The sequence below is a fragment of the Falco rusticolus genome, chromosome W, assembly GCF_015220075.1.
Source record: "Falco rusticolus isolate bFalRus1 chromosome W, bFalRus1.pri, whole genome shotgun sequence".
Lineage (NCBI taxonomy): Eukaryota > Metazoa > Chordata > Aves > Falconiformes > Falconidae > Falco > Falco rusticolus.
In genome coordinates, this window is record NC_051209.1 from 6912317 (window position 1) to 6934087 (window position 21771).

General features: G+C 47.8%; 1 protein-coding gene across 15 annotated transcripts in view; it reads left to right on the forward strand.

The window, feature by feature from the left end:
• LOC119140863 (transcription factor 4-like) overlaps positions 1–21771 on the forward strand; it is a 233835-nt gene that overhangs the window by 178886 nt on the left and 33178 nt on the right. For all 15 annotated transcript variants that reach the window (XM_037372503.1, XM_037372505.1, XM_037372502.1 and 12 more), the window contains 3 exons: positions 12933–13038; positions 15141–15274; positions 21283–21415. In XM_037372503.1, coding sequence (XP_037228400.1) covers positions 12933–13038; positions 15141–15274; positions 21283–21415 — 373 coding nt within the window. The remainder of the gene's footprint in view (positions 1–12932; positions 13039–15140; positions 15275–21282; positions 21416–21771) is intronic.

Genomic DNA, 21771 nt, shown 5'->3' on the forward strand with positions numbered 1-21771 from the left:
GGCTGAAGGAGGGCTAGGACAGGGTTAAATTAATTCCTTTCTTCATTACTCAGAAGTGATATAGACTTTTCTTTGACTAATGTAGCTTAATTAGTGGTCAATTAAAACTGAACATTGTTGAATTGAAGTTCTTTGATCAAAATCCTTGGCATGGTCTCCCTTTCTTTAACTAGCCACCATCTTGAATTCATTTGGAATCAGTAGTGTAAACAAGTTTAAAACTGGTTCTTTTATAAGAAGTCAGCAGGCTTGTATAGCTGGGGTTTCTTTCTTTTCCTTTTTTTTTTTTTTAACTTCTGTAGGCAGCAATTCAAAGCAGTGTTAAATGAAAACAGTGCTACACCCTGAAAAGTGCATTTTTCAAAAAAGAAAGTTGCATTAATTAATCGGGATTCAGTGGCTCCTCCTTGTTCCATTTCTCGTCATAATCTGTATTTTCTCTCTGGTGAATAATTTCATTGTTATCTGAAATATATCTTGTTTCATAATGGGGCAGCAGTTGTTCAGAGCGTGTTTGGGGACTCCACAGTTGACAAGCGAGCGAAAACAAGATTGGCAGAGGGAGGAATGTGTTTTAAAACCAGTACAGGGCCTTAGGTTTAATTAGAGAAGTGTAGCTTTAACTTCTGGTGGTGGTGAACAGCAGGAACTTGGGAAAAGACTTGGTGCATAAGTGGTAAATTTTGCTTGAGGGGTTATTTTAAGAATGACATCTTGGAAGGTTTCTGGTAAGTGAGTGTTACATTCAAGATGAGCACAGCTGAGCTGATGGTCATGATGTGTCCTCTAAAAGTATTTTGGGTTACGTTTTATTGTTTACCTAATAGTTCAGTCCTTTCAGCAGTAAGCTTGAACCAAAGATAAAGATGAAAATGCTCAGTCATGGCGAAAAGCTTTGTGAGGAGTCATCGTTAAATGCCCAGCTTTGTCAAAAGCTAAATCAAGCTAGAACACGGCTCTTGGTGCTGTCATCGAATAAAGTAGATTTTAAAACAATGTTGAGGTTTTGATCAGCAGGCTTCTCTTTATCATACAGATGAAGCAGGCTGAGATTTTCAAAATACATATATTTATCACTAGCTTTCCTCTAAATGCAGGTATTTAAGCTACAGTATTCGTATTTCTATAATACCTCAACAATATTATTTAGCAACTAAACTCTGAAAGGAAACTGTGTTTTGGGGGTGTTTTGTTTTGGCTTTTCTGTTGTTTTTTGTTGTTGTTGGTTTGGTTTGGTTTTTGCTTTTATAAGTTTTTCAGCTGTTGGGTAGGGTTTCCTATCCATGTCCTCGCTGGTTCCATCCGCTTGCTCTCGCGCTGCCCAAGTTAACTGGCGCCCAGGACTTTGACTCGCAGCCCCAGATTTTGGTGTGTTTGAGTATGTGACACTATTCACGCTTGTAAGACTCGATTCTCGAGCCTGTGCCTGGGCTGTTTTGTGTGCCTAATTTGTGTGCACAATTACGGTGATTGCATAGCCTGGCTGTGTACAAAGGATTACGGAGCAGCGGTGCGGTGGAGTCGCGGGCACAAGTGCTTCATTTACATGCAGTCATGGTGATGGGGAAAACACAACTCCGAGTGTGTTTGAAAATCAGACCCCAAGAGTACCCTTCATTCAAAGTGCTTTTTAAACGCTAGCAAACTAAACTTCTCAAATACAGCTGTGTGCAGCTTCGGCTGCGAACCAGTGGGGCCTTTAGAGTGGCGTGAATATTTTTTTTTTTTTTTTCCATTTTGAATCCGCCCATCTTCACATGACAAAGTTTGAGTCACACTCAGCTGAACTCAAATCTGCATGTCAGTTCTCTGAATTTCCCATGGTCACACTTAAACTATGCAGATTCACGGTCCTGATCCTCTAGATATTAATCAAGTTCGCCCAAAAGCGCTGCCCCTGCCCAGCATGAGGCGTACTGCGTAGGCGGCAGAAAAGCTTGCGGGCTGCTTTTCAAGTGCGGTTCGTCTCCCCAAAACAAGATTCAAGGGATTGGAACCTCTGATGCATTTATTTAAGTAATAATTAAGTAGTAGTGCTACGTGGACTTGGGCAGAACCTAAATCTTTGACGCCCAGTCCAGTGCTCGCTGGCCTCTGAGCATCCCCATCCCACTTGCTCCACCAGCCTCATGCTTTTACCTAGTCTTTTTGATCAAAATATTTTATAACTGAAATCTCCCATTGGAGATGAGGATAAAGAAGTTTAAACAAATGACTTGCATATTTCCTAACTGCTGCTGCCTTGCTCTGGACTTTAATTGTAGGATGGACTAGGAGGAAATTGCTCTGCAGCGATGACATGAAGGGATTTCTTTCTTTCTTTCTTTCTTTGAATGATGGCATTTTCAACTTTTAATCCCTTTCATCAGAAACTGGGCGAAAATCATAGTCCTAAACAATAATTAAAATAAAATTTCCATCTCTTGACAGAGAGAGAAATTGTTTATAGTAAATGTGCCTTTCAGCCTTCCCTCATGCCTTCTCCCAAAAGGGCTGATTAGGATGTAATAATTGGGGATGATAGCAGGAGGAAGACGACAATTCCATTTAATTAAAGATAATTTATTTTACTTTAACTTGGTGATGTCCCACATGAATAAGAGTAGATTTAGCAGAGAGATTTATTAATGGGTACTGACATCTCTGCTGACATAAAAAGTAAACATTTTCTTCCCTCGTTGTTTTTATTCTGTCTCGCCACCTGAAACTGCTGTCACCCCATTTCCCGCCATTCCTGGAGATGAAGACATTTCCGCAGAGGGCACAGCTTGTGATTCATCACCCGAGGTGGGTCTGAGGCGCTGGGTTCAGCCCAGGACCCATCTCTTCCGAAAACTCACGCCACAGGAAGGCGGAATCCAGCCTGGGCTCCTTTCTGCTCGTCACTGAAACCTTCATTTCCACCGGAGCTGGTTGAGCAGCCAATTGTCCTGGAGTTTTCCGCAGTTCATGCAGGGTACTGGGTGAAATCCCGGCTTCTGGTGGGGCATGCAGGGGGTGCACCCACCCCTCTGGGCACAGGGATGGGCTGGAGCTGGGGCACAGGGCACCTGATGGCAGGCTTGGCGTCCTGGCGGGTAGTAGAGGAGTTCATAGCCGATTTCCCAGGGCTGCTCCGTCAGCCTTAGTCCTGAACGGGGGCATTTCCATCCCCAGCGCTCTCCGGTGAAGCACGATTTCCTTTGGGTTGTCCCAGTGCACCCAGCTCAGCCTGTGTGCCGCTGGGTCTCCAGCCCACCGCTCTCAAGAGCTTGTGTCAGGACTTTAGGCAAACAGATAAGGTCTAATTAATGATTGTAGGTGCTTGAAATTAGTTGATCACACTATGCTAGGTAGGTAATGGCCAGAAACACTGGAAGATTGCAAAATTAAGGCTCTTTTCTTGTGGAGAAATTTGAGAGGAAAATACAGGCAGATGTCTGATACATTCACTGTCTCTGCATGTATTTGTAAACAGAGCATAGAAAATTAAAAAACCCAACACAAAATGGTTCTCGAGAAATGCAGGGGAGAAAAGGAAGTTGGAAAGCAGATCCCAAAAGAAGGAAACTGTGTGAAATAGTTATTTTCCTAGTCTCTGTCTCTTCTGGGAACTCCTTTACTAAAAACCTGAATGTTTAAAAACATGCTGTCTTACATGAAATGTGAATAAGAATTCACGTATGGAAACTGCCCCTGGAACTCAGCCAAGTGGCACCTTTGTTCTTTTCATCATCACTTTTATTTCTATTTTCCCACTCTTTTCCTCTGCTCCCTCTTTATTGCTTTTTGGAGGTCCGGTTCTGCCTTGCTGAGTATCTGCAACTGTGGAAATCCTGGTAACTGAAGGGCATTGGCTTAATTTTTTAATTTTGTCCCATCTCTCCGGTCACAGCCCTGGTTCTTTGTGTTTCTTCCTGCCTACTCCCTCCCAGTTTTGATCTTTTGCTTCTCCTCGTAGACGTGTCTCCTGCTGCTCTCTGTTGCCCTCTGCATCCTTGGGGTCCTTCCCTGAGCCTCGCTGCAGCAAGGCCAGTCTAGCCAGTGCTCACCATGAGGGCTGTGTGCTGGTTTACTCCAATCGGGGAAATTAGCCAACTCTCTCCCTCCGCTCTCAGGTCGCCAGCTCCTCATCAGCTTTCGTGGAGTCAGCGTCTCCAAAAATCTAGAATTTCCTCATTTCTCCACAGCCTCTGTTGCATCTTCTGTGCTGGCGTGTCTCCATCCCTTTACTTGCGCACTCTCCGGACACCAGCAGGGCTGGTGATGGCGGGGTTGTGTCTCGAAGAAGCACAACCAGAGTGGTGCTGAAGCCTGGAGCACTCTCAGGGCAGGTCTCCGGGTCTCGAAGCCTCCCCTGCTCCTGTCCCTGTGACCTGGTGGAGGCTGATCCACTTGTGCTCACATCCATGTGACCTGGAGAAAGAAAGAAAGAAAGAAAAAAACCCCTGCAGATGGCAAAGCCATGCCCAGCTGCAGGTCACTCAGCTGTGCCAGCGGCTTTGTGTCTGACGCTGCTCTGATTCTGCCCAGCTTGGCCAGTCTCACTGCTGGTGGTGCCAGGGACCCCAGGCATCCCCCTTTGCTTTGTTCTTTCTGTGATACACACTCAAAACCAAAAATGCTCCAGGGCTACTTAGTTATTAAATGGATAAATAAATAATTTTTTTTTTTCTTGCTCTTCATTTCTGTCTGCTTTGCTTTCCTCTTTCTCATCCCTGGGCCTTCCTCTTGCCATAGGTGGCCATCTCCCAGTTTCTCCTTCGCCAGTCTTTGGTGTTCTCAGTTGGACTTGACAATCTCCAAGGCCTTTTCCAACCAAAATGATTCAATGACTCTCCTTTTCTTGCTCCTCTTGCTCTTCCTTTTCTTTCCCTGATGCCTGCTGGAAAAAGCTGTGCTTTGGTGGGACCATTTGATGAGCTCTGCCTCCTGGTTGTCCGACATCCCAGAAGAACGCTGCCAAGTTAGAGCAGAATTCACCTGTGGTCCTGGACTTGACTGTGGGTGGAGGCACTTGCTCTTGCATTGCTTTGGTAATGACCCGGGACAGCTGCATAATGAAAGAAATCAGTCTGAATAGAAAATCTCCAGGTCTATTTATGTTATTGTTGCTTTATTAGTGTGTGTATTGCTGCACAGGGATGTCATAATGTTTTGTTTTTTTTCTCTAAATTAGTTGACCCCTTTTTAACTTTGGGCGTTCACAAGATGCAGTTATTCAGCAGTCCCATCTGGAAGACATTTTAACTGAACAGGATCTGCAGACTTAGAGAATCTTATAGGGTGGGATAAGGAAAAAAAGTCAGGCAGCTAATGTTTAGGGTATGCTGAGTGTGGGGCAGCTCTTTGTGTGAGCAGCAATTCCTGGTAGGAGTGGAACAACCAGTGTGCAGCAAATAGGTGGTTTGCTCCAGATTTCAGCGTTTCACCTCAAAACGAGCTGTGGTTTGTAAAACCAGCGCTTTGTGGTGGCTTTTGAGTTGACTTCAGGTTTCCCGAGTTCCTACTTGATGGCGTTTGCGTGGATGAGAGGCAGGGCTGCAGCAGGAGGGGATGGAGACCTTCTGCCCATGCCGGGCTGGTCCTGCAGCACAGCGGTGCTGGCAGGCGTGGGGCGCACAGCACCCCCGGCACGGAGCCTTCACCGAGAGGCCTTTCGGCACGGGGGGCTACACTCAATGAGCCTCACTCAGAGTTTTTAATAAGCGTGAGCAGCGGGAGAAGAGGCCATCAGGGGAGCAAAACCGCCGCACAACCTGCAGCGCTTGGTGCACAGCGCGGTGCGTGCCGGAGAGCCGGCGTCGAGAGATGGCCGTGGCGCGAGCGGCCATACGAAGGCAGCAGGGGGCGCGCTCAGCCTCCCACCTGCACTACACAACCTGTGTCGTTAACCCCGGGCAGCCCCCTGCCCACCCGCGGGCCCTGGCAGCAGGGGCGGCATGCTGTACAGGTGGTTGCCCTGCCCATGTACACTTGTTTTTCATGGCGCACCGTGCACTTAGCGGCTCAGCGGGACCTGCCATTTCATACCCCTCGCGGGGCCAGGGGGTGGTTTGCATGTGCTTTGTGTTGGGGCTCATATGGTCTCAATTACCATTATGATGGCAACGCCAGGCCCGAGGCCTTTTGCGTGTTTGTCCTGTGAGAAAGATCTGGAAGAGCTGACATCTGGTTTTGATTGCTGCAATTGCAGGTTGATAGAATAAACGCAGGGTGAGGTGGGTGGGTTTTCCTTCCAGCCCCTTCCAGGCTGGGCTGGTAATGTGCTTCACTGGCAGGGCTGCACTTTTCATCAGCGCCTGCCACCCCCGCACCCACTCCTCTTCCTCTCCCCCCGCTCACCCGCAGCAACATGTGGCCAAAATTAGGGACCTGCAGTTTGAAAAGTGCCCTTCTGCTGGAAACCTGGAACAGGTCAGCCCACAGAAGGGGGGTCTGCTCCTCACACATATTAAAGTACAGATTGATTTATTTATTTATTTAACAAAAAGTTGGGGAAATTCACCCCTAGCCTTGCAGGGCCAGTTGCTCATCTGATGGCAGAGCTGGGAGGAGTGACAACAGCAGCCGAGTGTATCCCTCAAGTGCTTGTAAAAGAAGGAGTAGTGATTTTATTTTCTAATTACTGTTTTTTAAAAACATTTTCATTTTTAGCCTTGCTGATAAGAGCGATTCCCTGGGTGCGCTCAGGCTGGGGACCGCACTGCTAGAGCAGCTCTTCCCCTGCTGCTGCCTGGGACGTTGCCACACTCACCTGCCGCCCGGCACGTGGGAACCTCCTGGACCCTCGGCAGCAGTCCCAGCCGTAGGAATGCTGTAGGAGACAGGTTGTGATGAGAAAGTTGTTGTTGTACCTGGGAGCACAAATGGTGGTGGCCAGCCCTTGGCTGGCTGGCAGTCAGCCCAGATGGAGGAGCCGGTGGGTGCCACCAAGGCGGGGGTCAGTGGGAAGAGGTGGCATCACGTGGCCGGCACAGCGGGCTCAGCGAGGCTCCTGCCACGAGCACTGGCTGCTGGGGCAGGTACTCGCTTAAGAGAGTTTTTTCCCTCTGTGAGAAACTGACATCTGCTAATGCAGAGCAGCTTGTTCCAGCGAGCAAGTTTATTCCTCCTGACAGCTCTGATAGCCAGTACGCTTTGCCATTTGGTAACGGACTTATAATTTGATAAATGTTCTCTCTGAGATCTTAATTTTAAAGGAGTTTTGCCATGTATTTCAAAGTCTCTGGACTGCTGATTGATGGGTTTATTCTCGTTAGCAAACATTTCCTCGTAGCAGGTACCTATTGAAGTGGCTTGCCCCGCGTACAGAAATAAGTTGCTCTCAGTCACAGCCGTGTTTTACAGCTTGTGCTTTACGGTTGTGCCATGTGCGCCAGGTAATAGATTTTTCCCAATTTCGCCTTGTGTGTGAAGGCCGGGATGGGGCTGCCCACACCCCGTCACGCCGATGCAGCCCTCGCACAAAGGGATGCTCTCCCGTCCAGCCTGCCTCACGCAGAGCATCTTGTCAGCGGGGGAAATGGAGACGTGTTCCAATCTGAGGGGAAATCGGAAATCTGGCAACAGTATAGCCAGTACCTGTGAGAGGAGAGGCGGAGGGAACTGAGGCGAAGAGCCAAGCTGGAAGGGGAAAAGAAAACCTTTCGCATCTCCTCGCTCGGGCTGGGTTTCCAAACACCTGTAGCCAGCTGCCCTGCAGCTCCCTGATGGAGCAACCGTGGGGGGTCAGGGGGCTGGGCCGGCCCACCCTGCAGAGCCTCAAAGCTGGAGGCATCTCCTGGTACTTGGCAGGTGCATGCATCCCCACCGGCAATGTCCGTGAGGGGCAGCTGCATCCCTGTCCCACCCCCAGCCTGTGCCAGCACCAACCAGCATGCCTCCGGTTCACTCAGTAGCTGATATCCTGACTTACTAATAGGCATTTTCCAAGTCGGTTATCCTTTATTTGATGGACTCTGGATCCCCGAGTCTTGAACATGGCGCCGCAGGCAGAGGGCACGAGCATGGTCCAGCCCACCTGCAAGCATCCAGGGATGCTCAGCGTGGCTTGGCCAGAGGCATTGGGGCAGCGCCCACCACATAGGCAGCTCTGCAAACTGCATCTCCCAAGTACTGAAAAATGAAAGATGCTGGAAACGTGTTCCCAGGACAGTGAGCTTTCCGGAAGAATTGAAGAAGAAAAGATGTTTGGAACTTGCAGGCAGGCTCCCAAAAATGGCAACAATGGGATAATTTTTTCATCATGTCATATTACAGAATGGCGTGTTTTTCCCAGATCATTATTCATCATCTCTTCAAACCTCCCAGCATGAGTCAGAGTGATTTTCTAAATTCAGGCTCTCTTTTTAAGAATATTAACGTCTTTTAAATCTGTAATATGTTTCCTGTCAAATCAGAAAGTCACTTGTACTCATCTGCAGTTTACTCTCTCTTGCCTTTTAGGAGACAGCATTTCACCATTTTTACCAGTGCCATAAATTTAACCCATTTTACTTTCGCTATTCTGGATCAAGTTATTGGGTTGTTTTCTTTATCATCACTTACTCATGATAATTTATGTGTCTGTTTAAACGAGGTTATCAGTGCAATTCCATCTCTGTAAAATTATCTGGCAAACATTTTTGGACAGACTATTAATGTGATTATATGTGATATAATGTGATAAACTTCTTGCTTTTTTTTAAACATTGCTTTGTGGAAGAATGACACAAAGACAGGGGCTGGTCAGAACATTGTTCATCCAGTTAGTCTCCTATGCTCTCTTTATTGCCTGTTGAAAATACTGCAGTCACAATGATACAGTGGGAAACAAATCTGGAGACTTCTGCACATTTTAACAGGAGAGGAATTTCCATGTGTGTTCTTAACTAGTGTCGTGATAACATGAGAATCCCACTGTGATAAAAATCTGAAAATAATGAATATTTATGTTGAAAGAGTGACACTTCTTCAGGAAATACATGATTTTGTTTAAGTAGCTACCTTATATCTCCTCAAATTCTTCCTGTGACTGAGCCTGTCACAGCAAAATGAGTTAATTTCCTTCAGCCCAGCGGCTTTCACTGTGTGAAAATTCAGCTGTAAAACCAACAGAAGAATAAATCAAGTATCCTGTCTTTAACGAGGAAGAGTTAAACCCAGTTACATGACACTTTGTAAGCTGGCATTTATTTTGGCTGGTTTTCCCATCATTTCATGACTGCCAGCCTCCGTCTGCCCCCCCCTACTCCGACTGATGCTTTGCTTTGCTTCCCTCCTCGACCTCTGAGCTGACCTGCCCTGTGCCAAAGCCTTCAGGCAGGGTCTTTATACAGCTCCGGTGGGTGGTAAAGAAAACCCCCCGACAGCGTTTGTCTTAGGCTGAATTGCCACCCTGCCCTGCTGCGTCTCCTGTTGCTGACAGGTCAGGGGGTGGGTTGGAGCTGCAGGCAGGTGGGAGCTGAGGGCAGGGACCTGCCCCTGTGTGGGCATCCCCAGCCCATGGCACGCTTCCACCGCCACTGTGGCTTTCTGTAAGTTCATTGAAGCGCTGGTCATGCCCTTCGGCGTTATTCCTGAAGCACGTTCCTACGGAGCCCCGGCACGGGGGCAGTTGTGGCTCAGGCACCCACCGTGGAGACTCTGACCCCGCAGCTTTACAGTTCAGTTTGACAACAAGCAGTGAAGCGAAGCAAACTCAAATTAGGGAACAAGTCAGCAAGAGGTGTAAAGTACGTACTTGCTTTCTTTACAGTGCATACAGGGAGCTGTCAGAGCTGGGTAACTAGCGCTGCGCAGGTACTGCAGAAGGCTGAGGTGCAAAGCCAAATTTCCATCGGGGGGGGCCTTCTCCCAGGGTGATTTTGGTGGAGCCGGAGGCATGTCTGAAAGCCACTAGGCTGGGTGGCTGCGGTACTGCCGGGAGGACCAGGTGTGGGTTGAGATGGATGTGTGTTGTGGTGAGCGGGAGGGCTGGGCTGCATGGGGAGAGGGGGGTGAGCCGGGACCATCCCTGCACTGGGGCAGGGGAGGGAGAGGTGGCGGTCACTCCTGAAACAGCGGGAGTGAGTGCAGGGGATACAGGAGGGGTTTTCTTCGTCCCCTGCCAGGCCAGGGCCACCTCGTTTTTCCCTGAGCCGCTCTTACCACGCGGTCATTGGGATGCGCCAGAGGCATTGCCTCACCGATGAGGTCACCCACGGGGTGTCTGCCTGTCCCTTGGGAAACCTCCCTGGCAGCCAGGGCATGCTGTGGGCTGCCTGAGCAGAAGGGATGAGAGCTACGAGCTCACTGGGCAATGGGAGGGTAAGGGGATGCCTCCCCTGAACACCCCTCCCAGCCCTTCCCGGGGTCCCTCTGTGCTCTGTGGGCACAGCCCAGAGGGAAGAAGAGCAGTGGGTGCAGCCAGCACGCTGCCGTTGGTGTCCTTGCTGCTTTCTGGCCTGTGTGCTTGCTGCCTCGCTGGGCACCGCCTGTGTTCAAGCACCTTTTTTGCCCCCTGACACATCCATCTTTGATCTTCTCAGGGTTAAATCTGGCATTCCGTTATCTTTTCTGAAAACCTCTGCAGTTTCTGCCAGGCTGTTCCCTGGGCGCTGCAGGACCTGTGTGAAGCATTTCTGAAGGCAATGCAGGAGCAGCAGTGGAAGGGGGAGTTCGGGGGAGGCACCTCCGTACCCTCCCACTGACCAGGGAGCGGAGCTTTGGGCTGACTGAAGCTCTCCTTCATCCTGACTCTCAGGATTTTCAAAAAGCCACTTGCCTGTGTCCCCGACCTCCCCTCCCTTAGCTGAACCACAGCACTCATCCTGAGAAGGTGCAGAGGGGCTGAGATCAAGAGGGACTTTGCCCCTGGCCCCAGGTTGAAGCCATCACTAATGTCCCATGCCAGCTCACTTTCTGCATCGCTCAGCATCCTGAAGGGAGAGCTGATCTGAAGATGGCGATGCCGGAGGTGCTAGTATTAGCGACATTTTGGGCTGCAGCTGGTGGTGGGCCTGACCGATGTGCGCAGGGACTGATCCTGGGGTGGTGGGACCTCCCAGTCCCTCACTGTCATGGCGGAGGCTGGGATGTGGTGCCCGGTGAGAGCACGTGGCAGCCCTGCTCCAAAATGACAGCCCGGTACCCAAGGGCTGGGTGCCCCTGCCTGGCCAGGGCCAGCCCTGCCCACCCTCCAGCAGCAGGCAGCAGGCTTTTGGCTGTTACTTGTTAGGTATTTTAATCATATTTTCTTTAATAATTACATTTGTAATTTTATCCAGTGAAGTGCTGACACGCGAGTAGAACGTTGACGCCGGCAGCGATCTCATCCCGCCCAGTGTCCTGCGCTCGGTGGCGCAGGCTGGTGGCTCAGCGCTGGGTTTGGTCGGCAGGTGCAGGGCTGCGTTGCCTCTTGGTAAAAATGATAAAAACCTGTTGAAAGAGTCCTCAGGGTTTCCTGGGGCTCTCCCTGGGCCGCTGCTGCACCACAGGCAGTGGGGCATTCCTCCTCCTGGGCGCCCAGCACCCCAAACCCATTTGGTCTTGACTATATTCACGAGACTTTTGCTTTGGTTTGTGACATTGGGCTTGTCCCAGGCCCCGAGCTGCTGCTGGCCCTGCTGGGGCAAGCGCCCTCAGGCTCACAGAGCCAGAGGGGCTGCTGTGCCCCACGGGGATGCAATGCTGGGCTGCTGGGCCCCATCCCACTGCCCTGCTCCTGGCTGGGGCTCTGGGAGCCCTGTGGCATGGGGGGAAGTTGCTGTGCAGCCCCTCGGCCTTTTGCTCCCTGCTTTTTTGGGTGGGTTTTTATTTTTTAACACAAGAAGCTCTTTGCTCCCCCTGCCCTGGTGGGGGGATGCCAGCAGAGGAGCCGGGCGCCCTTCCCAGCCCCGCTAGCAGCCGTGCTTCACTGGTGGGTTTCTCTTCCCTTTCGCTGTGACCTGCAAACATCGGAGCAGGCGCTCTGCCAATTTTGTGATCTGCTGCCTGCTTCAAAATGGAGGCAGGAAGGTATCCATTTTCATCAAGGAGATGACAGTGCTTCAGTCTTCCTGACCATCTGGAGAGAGGCGCCTCTAGCACAGAAACAAAGCACGGAGGAATATAGAGGGTATATAGGCAGAGGGAATAAATTACGCTGTAAATAATAAATTGCACTTATCAGCCTGGACTGGATTGTTGGGGCTTTTTTTGGTTTTGTTTTGGTTTTAAACGCCTTCCTGGTTGGAGTAAACTAAAGCAAGAAATAGAATCGGTATTTTCTAAAGGCAAGTTGCAGGAGGCTCTGGTGTATTAGTAAACAGATATAAGTAAATGAGTGTTTTGGCACACGGGCTAAGTTTATTGCACAGACAAATACAATAAGTCCTAAGAAAGGAGGAGTTTTTTCCCTGATGTGCACACACGCTGCATTGGTGGTCTTGTGTAGATCCAGGTTTTTTATAGTCCCTTCAAGCTTCTCTGGAAAGAGCTCGATCCATGGGAATTTAATATCCCAAGATATGTTTGTAATTTTCTGTGTTCTTGATAATGCTGTTTTTCTAAATTATTTTTATTATTATTTTATTAGTTTGGGAAATAACATTTTTTACTTCCTTGCAGTGCTTTCAGTTTTGTTCTTAAGTGGGTAAAGTCTGTACGTTTTCATATGAGAAAACCAGCATTGTTTCAAGTTCTTGTTTGTTTTAAGCTCCATAATGCTCTAGGAAGAGCATATGTGCATCTGTTTGTTCGTTTTATTTACAGAAATACATAGTTTGACAAATACCTTGCACATATCGTTGTTTAAAGCTGGAAAATGTCAGGCTGGAGTTTCTTTTGAAACTTAGAATTTATTTTCCAGTCACACATATACTGAGGGTTTTGTGTTCTGAGAGAAGAATTATGTGGTGTTGTGAACGGATTTATACTGAGCAAGGTAAAAACTCAATATTTCTTTCCTGCTTCTTGCTAAAGGTGTACTAAATTAGTCTTTTTTTCCTTAGGTTTATGCCCCGTCAGCAAGCACTGCCGACTACAATAGGGATTCACCAGGTTATCCATCCTCAAAACCAGCAGCCAGCACTTTTCCTAGCTCCTTCTTCATGCAAGGTAAGACACTGCTTTCAAAAGGCAATCTATTTTGCATACATTTTCTGTGTTTGTATTTTAGTTTATACGTAGTCGAGACATGCTGGAATATCGTCTTGTGGTCTGTAACATTACCATTAAAATGAAGACCTGTCCGTCTTCGTCTGACCATTATGCCTCTGAACATCTTGTTTTGATCCTGCAGTGAAGCAGCATAATGAATAACTTGCCAGCCTCTTATCATCCAAGGTTTTTGAAACATTTTCCTCCAGCATGTGTGTGTGCACATATATTATGCGTATACTAAATCCACACGAATTTGGGCATGTACTTTGTGCATTGTTGCTTTATGCTAATGAGAAAGATTTTGTCTTAGATCAAGTATATGGTGCTACAAGTGTGTCTCTTCGCCTGCGTGTGGAATTAGAGCAACCCATTGAAAATGAAACCCTTCCTCTTGTTTGAGGATGGGATCATAGTTTTCACGTACTCACTGCCACCATGTTGTATTTCTCGCGGTAGTTATGTGCAAGTACAATGAAATTTGGTACAGCTTAGTAAATAAAATTTCCTAGAGTTTGGAGAGACCCACACGCAACTAGGGTACTCATCTTTTGTCACGTTTAGGGCAAAAAAAAGAGCTTTAAAACACTTCTACATATACTCTGCTCTAGGCTAAGCAAAGAGCAAGTAAATCTGTTTAATTCAGCGGAACTGCTTGGCCAAAGTATTTGCAGGGCAAAGGATTGGATTTTATTCCATATACAGATATACACTTTCCATTTCCCACCCTTGGGAAACAAAAAAGAAAAGAGCAACATGCCACTTTTGTGTCCCCACCACCTGAGGGTCACGGGTGCTGCTCAGCATCCCTGGGGCTGGTTCAGCTCCCCGTTGCAGGGCGATGGGACCAGCTTCTGCCAAGCGGTGGGAGGTGTGGGCCAGGGCTGGAAAGAAAATGGTGCTCTTGACTTAAAACGCGAATAAATACTGCCCCAGGAGCAACCTGCTACGAAACTCCTCTGGAGTTACAAAGCTGGGGATTAATAGGCTTCTAATGATATCAAATATTTACCCTTTGTAGTGCTTAGCCATTCTGCGGTTCTAAATGTTATTTTCTGGCAGATTCATATTGAAGACATAAATCTGAGTTAAATGACTGTTCAAACAGCCATGGGAAGGTGATGCTAGAAGTGCTACTGCCACCGGGGTGTTTGAAGTGTATAAATAAGGCAGGGCTGTAGGTGAGGCATAATAATTTTTTATTAGACCAACTCCTGTAGTTTGAAAAAGCCGACAACTTTTCCAGCCCATGTGCCCATCTTTCAGGTCTGCTGATCATTATGGAAAAGTTATCTTTCTTTTTTTTTTCTTTTTTTTTGGGGGGGGGGGTGTTGGGGTTTTTTTTGTTAACACATTGGCATTCTTCCAGTAGAAAATGCATTTCACTGCATTATTATAATTCCCTTTCAGCACGTCTAGTTAAATGCAAAATATGCAACAACCCGTTTTACTTGATACAAGTTGGGGAGCCCTCTTTGCCCCCTTGGGTGCGCCCTGTACCTGGGCAGTGAGCTGGGCTGCAGGATGGGTGCTGGCCTTAGGAGACTGAAAAGGATAAACCATACAAGTGTTGCTACTGTGTATTTTAAACAAATAAACAAAAAGCAACAATGAAACAACTCTGAAAACTTTCTGGAGGTGAAATATGTGAAGTGGAGATATTACAAGGATCCCTTCCCAGGTGGAGGCTTCCCCAAGACTGGTGACACATCCTCGCTCCGTAGGCTGCAGGGGGTTTCATTTCAGCCTTCAGACTTTTGTCCCTGATGAATTTTGTTATAATTGAGTTTATGGTACCAGAGCAGGAATAAAACAGCAGGAAACTTTCAAGCCCAAGTGATGCGACTGTAATGAAGCATTGCAGGATGACACAAGTGGTCACCGTTGCTCGGTTCAGCATCATTTGTACTGGTGCTGAAGCCCCGTAGCCCCATTAGGATAGAGCTCGGTTCAGCGTCATTTGTACTGGTGCTGAAGCCCCGTAGCCCCATTAGGATGGAGCTTGCAGAGGCACGTGGCCGCAGCTCTGGCACCAGCGGGGTTCCCCTCCTCTCTTGCAGATGGCCATCACAGCAGCGACCCGTGGAGCTCCTCCAGCGGGATGAACCAGCCCAGCTATGGGGGCATGCTGGGCAACTCTTCTCACATCCCCCAGTCCAGCAGCTACTGCAGCCTGCACCCACATGACCGCTTGGTAAGGCACGGGGAGGGGGGAGGGGGGGCACGTGGCATGGGCACGTCTTGGAGTTGTGCTGCTGAACTGTTCTCCACGCACCGCTACGGTGTTCCCGACTCTGCAAAAGCGAGTTTGAGGCAGCTTAGAAAACCTTCAAGATTTTATTCAGGTTCCGCTGAGGGAAGGAAACCTGTAAGCCGCAGGGTGGCGGGGGGGGGATGCTCTGGGGAGTGCAGTGGAGGGGTGGGTGCTGGCTGGGTGCGGGCACAGCTTCACCCTGCCTGCGGCACCAGCACGTGTCACTGTCCGGGTGCAGAGCCCCCCTAGTGCGGGGGGGGGGGGGGGGGGGGGGGGAGGAGGAGATGCAGTCAGTTCCTGTGTCGCAAGCAGGCGGCTGAGGCCATGTTGGTGCCCTCTGCTCCCTTCGTGGCTGCTGCTGACGCCTGCACTTTTCAGTGTCCGTGATTTATGGCAGTCGGTGTGTCCTGTGCCGGGCTGGGTTTATAGATAACTATCTACCATCGATTTGCTGCTTTAAAAAAGGAAGAGTTTTTTGATTTTCTCTTGTACATCCTGCTCCCTAGCAGGAGGAAGCTGCTGGGACCGATTCCATCTATTGTATTGGAATAAGATAAAATTTGAATTAAATCTGATCTGAGTACCATTTAAGGGATGTTCTCCTAATATCATGGCTGAACTGATGATGTAGAGATAACGCTGGTTTCCATCAATTTGGTTTTTTGGTTGGCTTTTGGTTTTAAGCGAGCAGTAAAGAAATTAACAGCCAGCCAGAGCAAAATCATTTTTCTCAAAATGTGTGGAACACTGTAAGCAGAAAAGCTTTTCTACTCTGTACCTCTGCTTTTCATTCTTGGAGGTTGTTGAGAAGGACAAGTAATGAGGAGTACTGGGTTTAAGGGAGGAAGGAGTCCGTTGCTGTAAAGTCGAGCAGAAGCATCGTTCAGGGAATAAGAATTAAAATTTACTCTTGCAAACTGAAAATTAATTTGCAAAACAAATCTTTAAAGTCTTACATTTAACGAGGTTAGCACGCTGCTATGGAAAATTAATAGGAAGTCAAAAGCAAAAGAAATTGCCTCAAAAACTGCTTAATCATGTCCTTATAAAAGGCATAATTAAGGCACTAAGCAAACTTAACATAGCTCTGAAGTGACAGGCATATATAACAAAAATTGAGCATAAGTTTTAAAACCCAATTTCATCTCATTTGTTATCTGCATGGGTACTCATCCATCAGAATTAGGTGGCTTTTTATGGTGGCAGCTGAGGGTAGAGGTAAGACAGCAGAGTGCCTTCATGGGGCAAGGCGGCAAACATTTTGGCATTTTTTACCTCACTTCTGAATTTCTTGGGCTTGTCACCTGTAGGGGTGTTTATGAAGAACTTAAATATTTATGTGATGCAAAATGGGTAGGGATGTTCCACCAAAACTCCCCAAAATGTTTTTCTATGTAGGTATTATTATATTTACCCTAAATTTCAGAGATAGTGAGGACCACCAATACTAGTCCAAGCTGTAGCTGCTCAGTGCCAACGGTGCTCGTACTAATCATTTATGTATGGCTGGACTGGCAGAGCCTTCTATATTTTAGATAACATTGGGACAGAAGGGAGGCAGTGATACTCCTGAATACTCTCTGCATAATTTCTGCTGGAGCATCAATGAGAGGTCAGCTGGTGATTTCACTTCAGTTCCCTGCAAATGTCCTTAACTGCTCACTGACCTGTAGAGAAAAATGTATATAGCAAAAGAAAGAAAAACTTGCTTATTATTTTTGCTTTCTCAGGCATATCATAGATAGATGCATTGAAAAAAAAGATGTAGATATATAATAGACAGATCAATAGATAGAGATAGAGAGATAAATAAATAGATGCACTGAATACAGAGCAGTTCTCCACTAAGCTATATTCAGATCTCATATTTTTCCTAAATTGTTTGGCAAAAGCCCCTGAAAAGTGAGACAAGCCCAAACCAGCCCTTCGGTACATGTCCCAGACCAGCTGTTTCGCAGGGGAGATGGATGGAGTCACTGGTGTTCAGGCCACTGGCCTCAGCAATCGTTGTTTGCTCATTTCTCCATCACATGAGAAATCCTGTTCAGCTGCGCCTTTTTGGCTGGTTGGGTTTGGGATACAAGTCCTGAAGTGGTGTATAATGAGTCAAAGCCTGAAAACGTTACTCAGACCTCAGTCAGAGTTGATGGTCATTTTTCCATGGATAAGAAAAAGAGGTTTGGGCTATGTTGTTTACATTCTTTGAGATAACTTTACAGTATTTGGTTACTTGGCACTTCATTACAAGAAATCCTGTAAAATAATTGAATAGTCCAAACGAAGGGAAGGATGTTCTCAGCCCGCTTACTCTGAACGACCTAGGGAGGCAGAGGGCATGGAGATGATCCTCCAACAATTCAGTGCCTTCATCCTGGGCCAGGTGCTTCCACGTGTCACCAGCTACCCGTGTTTCTAAGGAGGCTTTGTGTCAGTCTCCAAAACCTAGAGGTCTTCTGCAGGACCTCTTCTCTGCTGGGGGCAATGCTGTGGTGGAGATAAAAGCTGGGCAAGTTCTATTCTAAGACCTGTCTGCACACAACGTCTTATGCGCCGATGAAGAAAAGACTATTCAACAGTGACAAACAGCACTAATGTAAGCTGCAGGAGCGGGCTGGAAACTAGGACCATGCGTGGCAATCAGTTAGCTGAGGGGAATGTGCTCGAGCTTGTCTGGACAACAATTAACATGATGAGGCATGTTTGCAGAGCACAGGGGAGTGGGAGAGGGATGGCGCCAAGGAAAGGTAACACCTTGCGGTTAATTGCTGGTAGTTAACCACCAATCGGGGATTGCCTAGTATGCAAGGCTTAGCTTCAAGAACCAATCTGTTTAAAACGCGCAGCTTCTGAAAGTGTATAAAACCGCGTGCTTCTGAACAATAAATTGACGTTTGCTTGCATCAAGCTGCGTCCCGTCTCTTCATTCGCCGCAAATTGGTGACCCCGACGTGATGCGTTTAAGGATCTGACGTGAAGGGCTCTCGAATCGCCTATCTGAGCGACATGCAGCAAATCCCACAGAACTTTGAATGATCTGCTGAAAGGAAGCAGGAGCCGGCCTGAAATCCCTCCGGAGTTGAGAGGTGAGCTGTGGGAAATCCGTAATGGGGAATCAGGCTTCGTCCCCAGAAAGAGACGTATATGGACTCATGAAGGGTCTTCTAGTCAGATCCGGGAGTCCGTGCCTCAGTCTCCTCAAATGGTGACCCCTATGGTGGTGTTCCGAAGCCTTGGAAGAATAAGGACGGAAAAAAGACAGCTCGTGGAAGAGGGCTGCGTTCCGGAGGAGACGGCTTGGCTGAACGATCGTCTTGCTGTCTGGACCAGGCGGACAACCTAAACCCCGAGGATAACACCTGTATGCATCGAGACAGGTGAGCAGCCAAGAAACTTTAGAGACTTTGAAAGAATGAAAGTGTGTACAGACAGCAGCCAATTGTATGATGCTGCCGTGGAGGGGAACTCCGTGTCGGGAATGCATTTAGCACCTTGGTGGCAAATTCTGACTACTCTTTGCCAAGTGTGGACTAATTCTACTATCGGTGCTAAACCAGAGGAAGCTGTAAATTCCACCGACAGCGCGACTCTTCTCAAGACACCGTCAGCGATGGTGATTCTGTCCACACCTCCTCTGCCCCCAAAGCTTCTGTCACTGATTGCAGCGACCCTCACAACACAGGACCAAGCACGGGAACAGGACAACTTGGAAAATTATTTCATTGACACTGATAAACCTTTTGATCCAGGTCCTATAGATCTGGAAAAGGAGCTAGACCTTTCCCCCACCCCCTCCCAACACATTGATTGTATTTTTGGGGAGGGTGAAAGGGGGTCTGAGGGATTGGTGGCAGGCATGCAAGTGGGAAACACTTCAGTGATGGGTTTTGGGAGTCGCTAGGGCATGTTGAGTATTTTGTCAGACAGATCAACCTCGAGAGTGGCAGCCTGTGTAATACGAGGCTGTTAAAGAGTTAAGCAAAGCAGTGCGGGAAGGGAGGATTCATAATGATAGAACAGCTAGGTATAGTGAAGGAGACTAGGAAAGATAAACATGGTTATCTAGTGTTTAATAGGTGTCTGCACGCTTGTAGAGATATATAGCTATGTAACTACATGAACGATTTCTGCCCTGAGCCTGGTGGAGCATACAGCTGCGGTTTGTGTCCGGGCTCAGATGTAAATAGGGGCTTCTCTGTTATGGTAAAAGTGTTTCTCTTTGCATAAAAAAGAGAGGGAATGAGGGGAATGACCCCAGAGGGATGTTCAGAGAAGGCATGCGATGTTTCGATGTTTCGAACTTTTTGACTGAACCAGTTCTTGTTTGGTGTGCCCTTCCACCTACGTATAATGTTAATCCAAAAGAAGCTGATATTGTTTACACTTTGAATGTCGATAATTGTCTTTCTGTAGATGCTAATGTAGTAGGAGGCTATGATGGGAACGTGTCGCAGCGGTTCTTCTCTTATCCAGAGTAACAGCAGGGAAAGCATTAAAGAGTTAAATCACCTTGTTTGGTAGGCAGTTAAGAATGTGAGTCAAAATTGCCACTGCTTTTTGTTGTTGGTTCAGGGACATGGCTGTGAGGATTTGGATGGTATGTGCTGCGTGGATTTTAGGCGCCCCATTGCAGCAACATGTTATCAAAATCTGAGAAAATGTCAGCCTTTTTGGCATCCATTCACTCAATTGGCAGTATTGTTTGTTTGCTGTTACCTTGGTTGCTGTCATGTTTGCAAGGGCCCTGCAGAACATGGCAAACCTGGTACTAGCTGTTCAAAAACAAAAAGGGGAAATTGTAAAATTGTACGGAACAGAGACAGTGGGTTATTTTGACATTGGTAATATGTCTTAGTTGCTTTTTTATTTGTTCTATTACTTATACCTTGTTTTTACTCATTCGGTTTCAAAGGTTCTTTTTGTGCAACAGGAAGGGGGAGATGCAGGAGCGGGCTGCAAACTAGGACCATGCGCGGCAATCAGTTAGCTGAGGGGAATGTGCTCGAGCTTGTCTAGACAACAATTAACATGATGAGGCATGTTTACAGAGCACAGGGGAGTGGGAGAGGGATGGCGCCAAGGAAAGGTAACACCTTGCGGTTAATTGCTGGTAGTTAACCACCAATCGGGGATTGCCTAGTATGCAAGGCTTAGCTTCAAGAACCAATCTGTTTAAAACGCGCAGCTTCTGAAAGTGTACATGAACTCGTGTTTCTGTACAATAAATTGACATTTGCTTGCATCAAGCTGCGTCGCCGCAGTAAGCCAGGTTTGTAGTAATGCAAATTCAGCAAAACATTTGACCACAGCAATGTTGGGTCACAGTAATGAAGGTTGGATCCAGCTGTAGAGCTACCAAGGTCTTCTGTGTGCTGCCCAGATGCTTGTCGCACGCTGGTTTGGAGAACTTGATCCAGCAGGTTTTCAGTCGTCTGTCACAGAGGCACCGCAGTGGGAGGGAAAAGTGATCCAGCTGACTACCTGGGGGGGCGGGGTGGTTCCTTACGGCACGTTTGGTGATACCAGCCATGCACATCTTGTAGTCAGATCTTGGGTTTCATGTCAATAGCAACGTGGGGTTTCTGCCACTTCCCTCGGAAGGCTGCTCCTCCAGCCAGGAGCTGTCCCTGTCAAAACGGTTGGCTTGGTACACCACCTAACTTCTCTTTCTTAATTTCTTCTCATTGCATCCCTATGGTAGCATCATCAGTTACGAGCTGTCCACCAGGGATATTTATCCATATCAGATAGGTGTATGCTGTGTCTTCTCCAGAACGTGTCGAGTTGGGGTAGAAAAATACATTCCCTGCCTAGTCTTAGGGCAGCATTCTGCTTTTCTCAGTTGGGTGTGATACCCCAGCACTTGGGACTGGGGCAATGTGAGCAGCATGCTGCCTTCCGTGGTCTCAACAGTTAAAATACTATCTTTTTTTTATTCTTTTTTGCCACAGAGCTACCCATCACACTCTTCAGCAGACATCAATTCCAGTCTTCCTCCAATGTCCACCTTCCACCGCAGTGGCACAAATCATTACAGCGCGTCTTCTTGCACCCCCCCTGCCAACGGGACGGACAGTATCATGGGTGAGTTGAGGTTGGGTGCTGTGGCTGCTGCCTGGGGCTCTCCCTTTCCCTCCTGTCTCCCCTCACATCTGCTCCAGCGCGCTGGGCTAGCACCAAAGAGCTGAAATCAAGGCGCAGAGTTCTTTGATGGTGTATGCCAGGTATACTTCTTCGATCAGTCTCAGTGCAGAGAGATAGAAAGGATTTCATGGGAATAAGTACATCATAGTTGACCTTCACCTCCTTTGCTCATGCATTTTACTACTGCTGTTTCTTTTTGTGAATGAGATACGTCATTACAGCCAAGCACTTTGCTTCAGGGTCTGTATGGAAGGCAGTGCACCAGCTCAGTGCCTGATCCCATTGGTTTTGAAGTT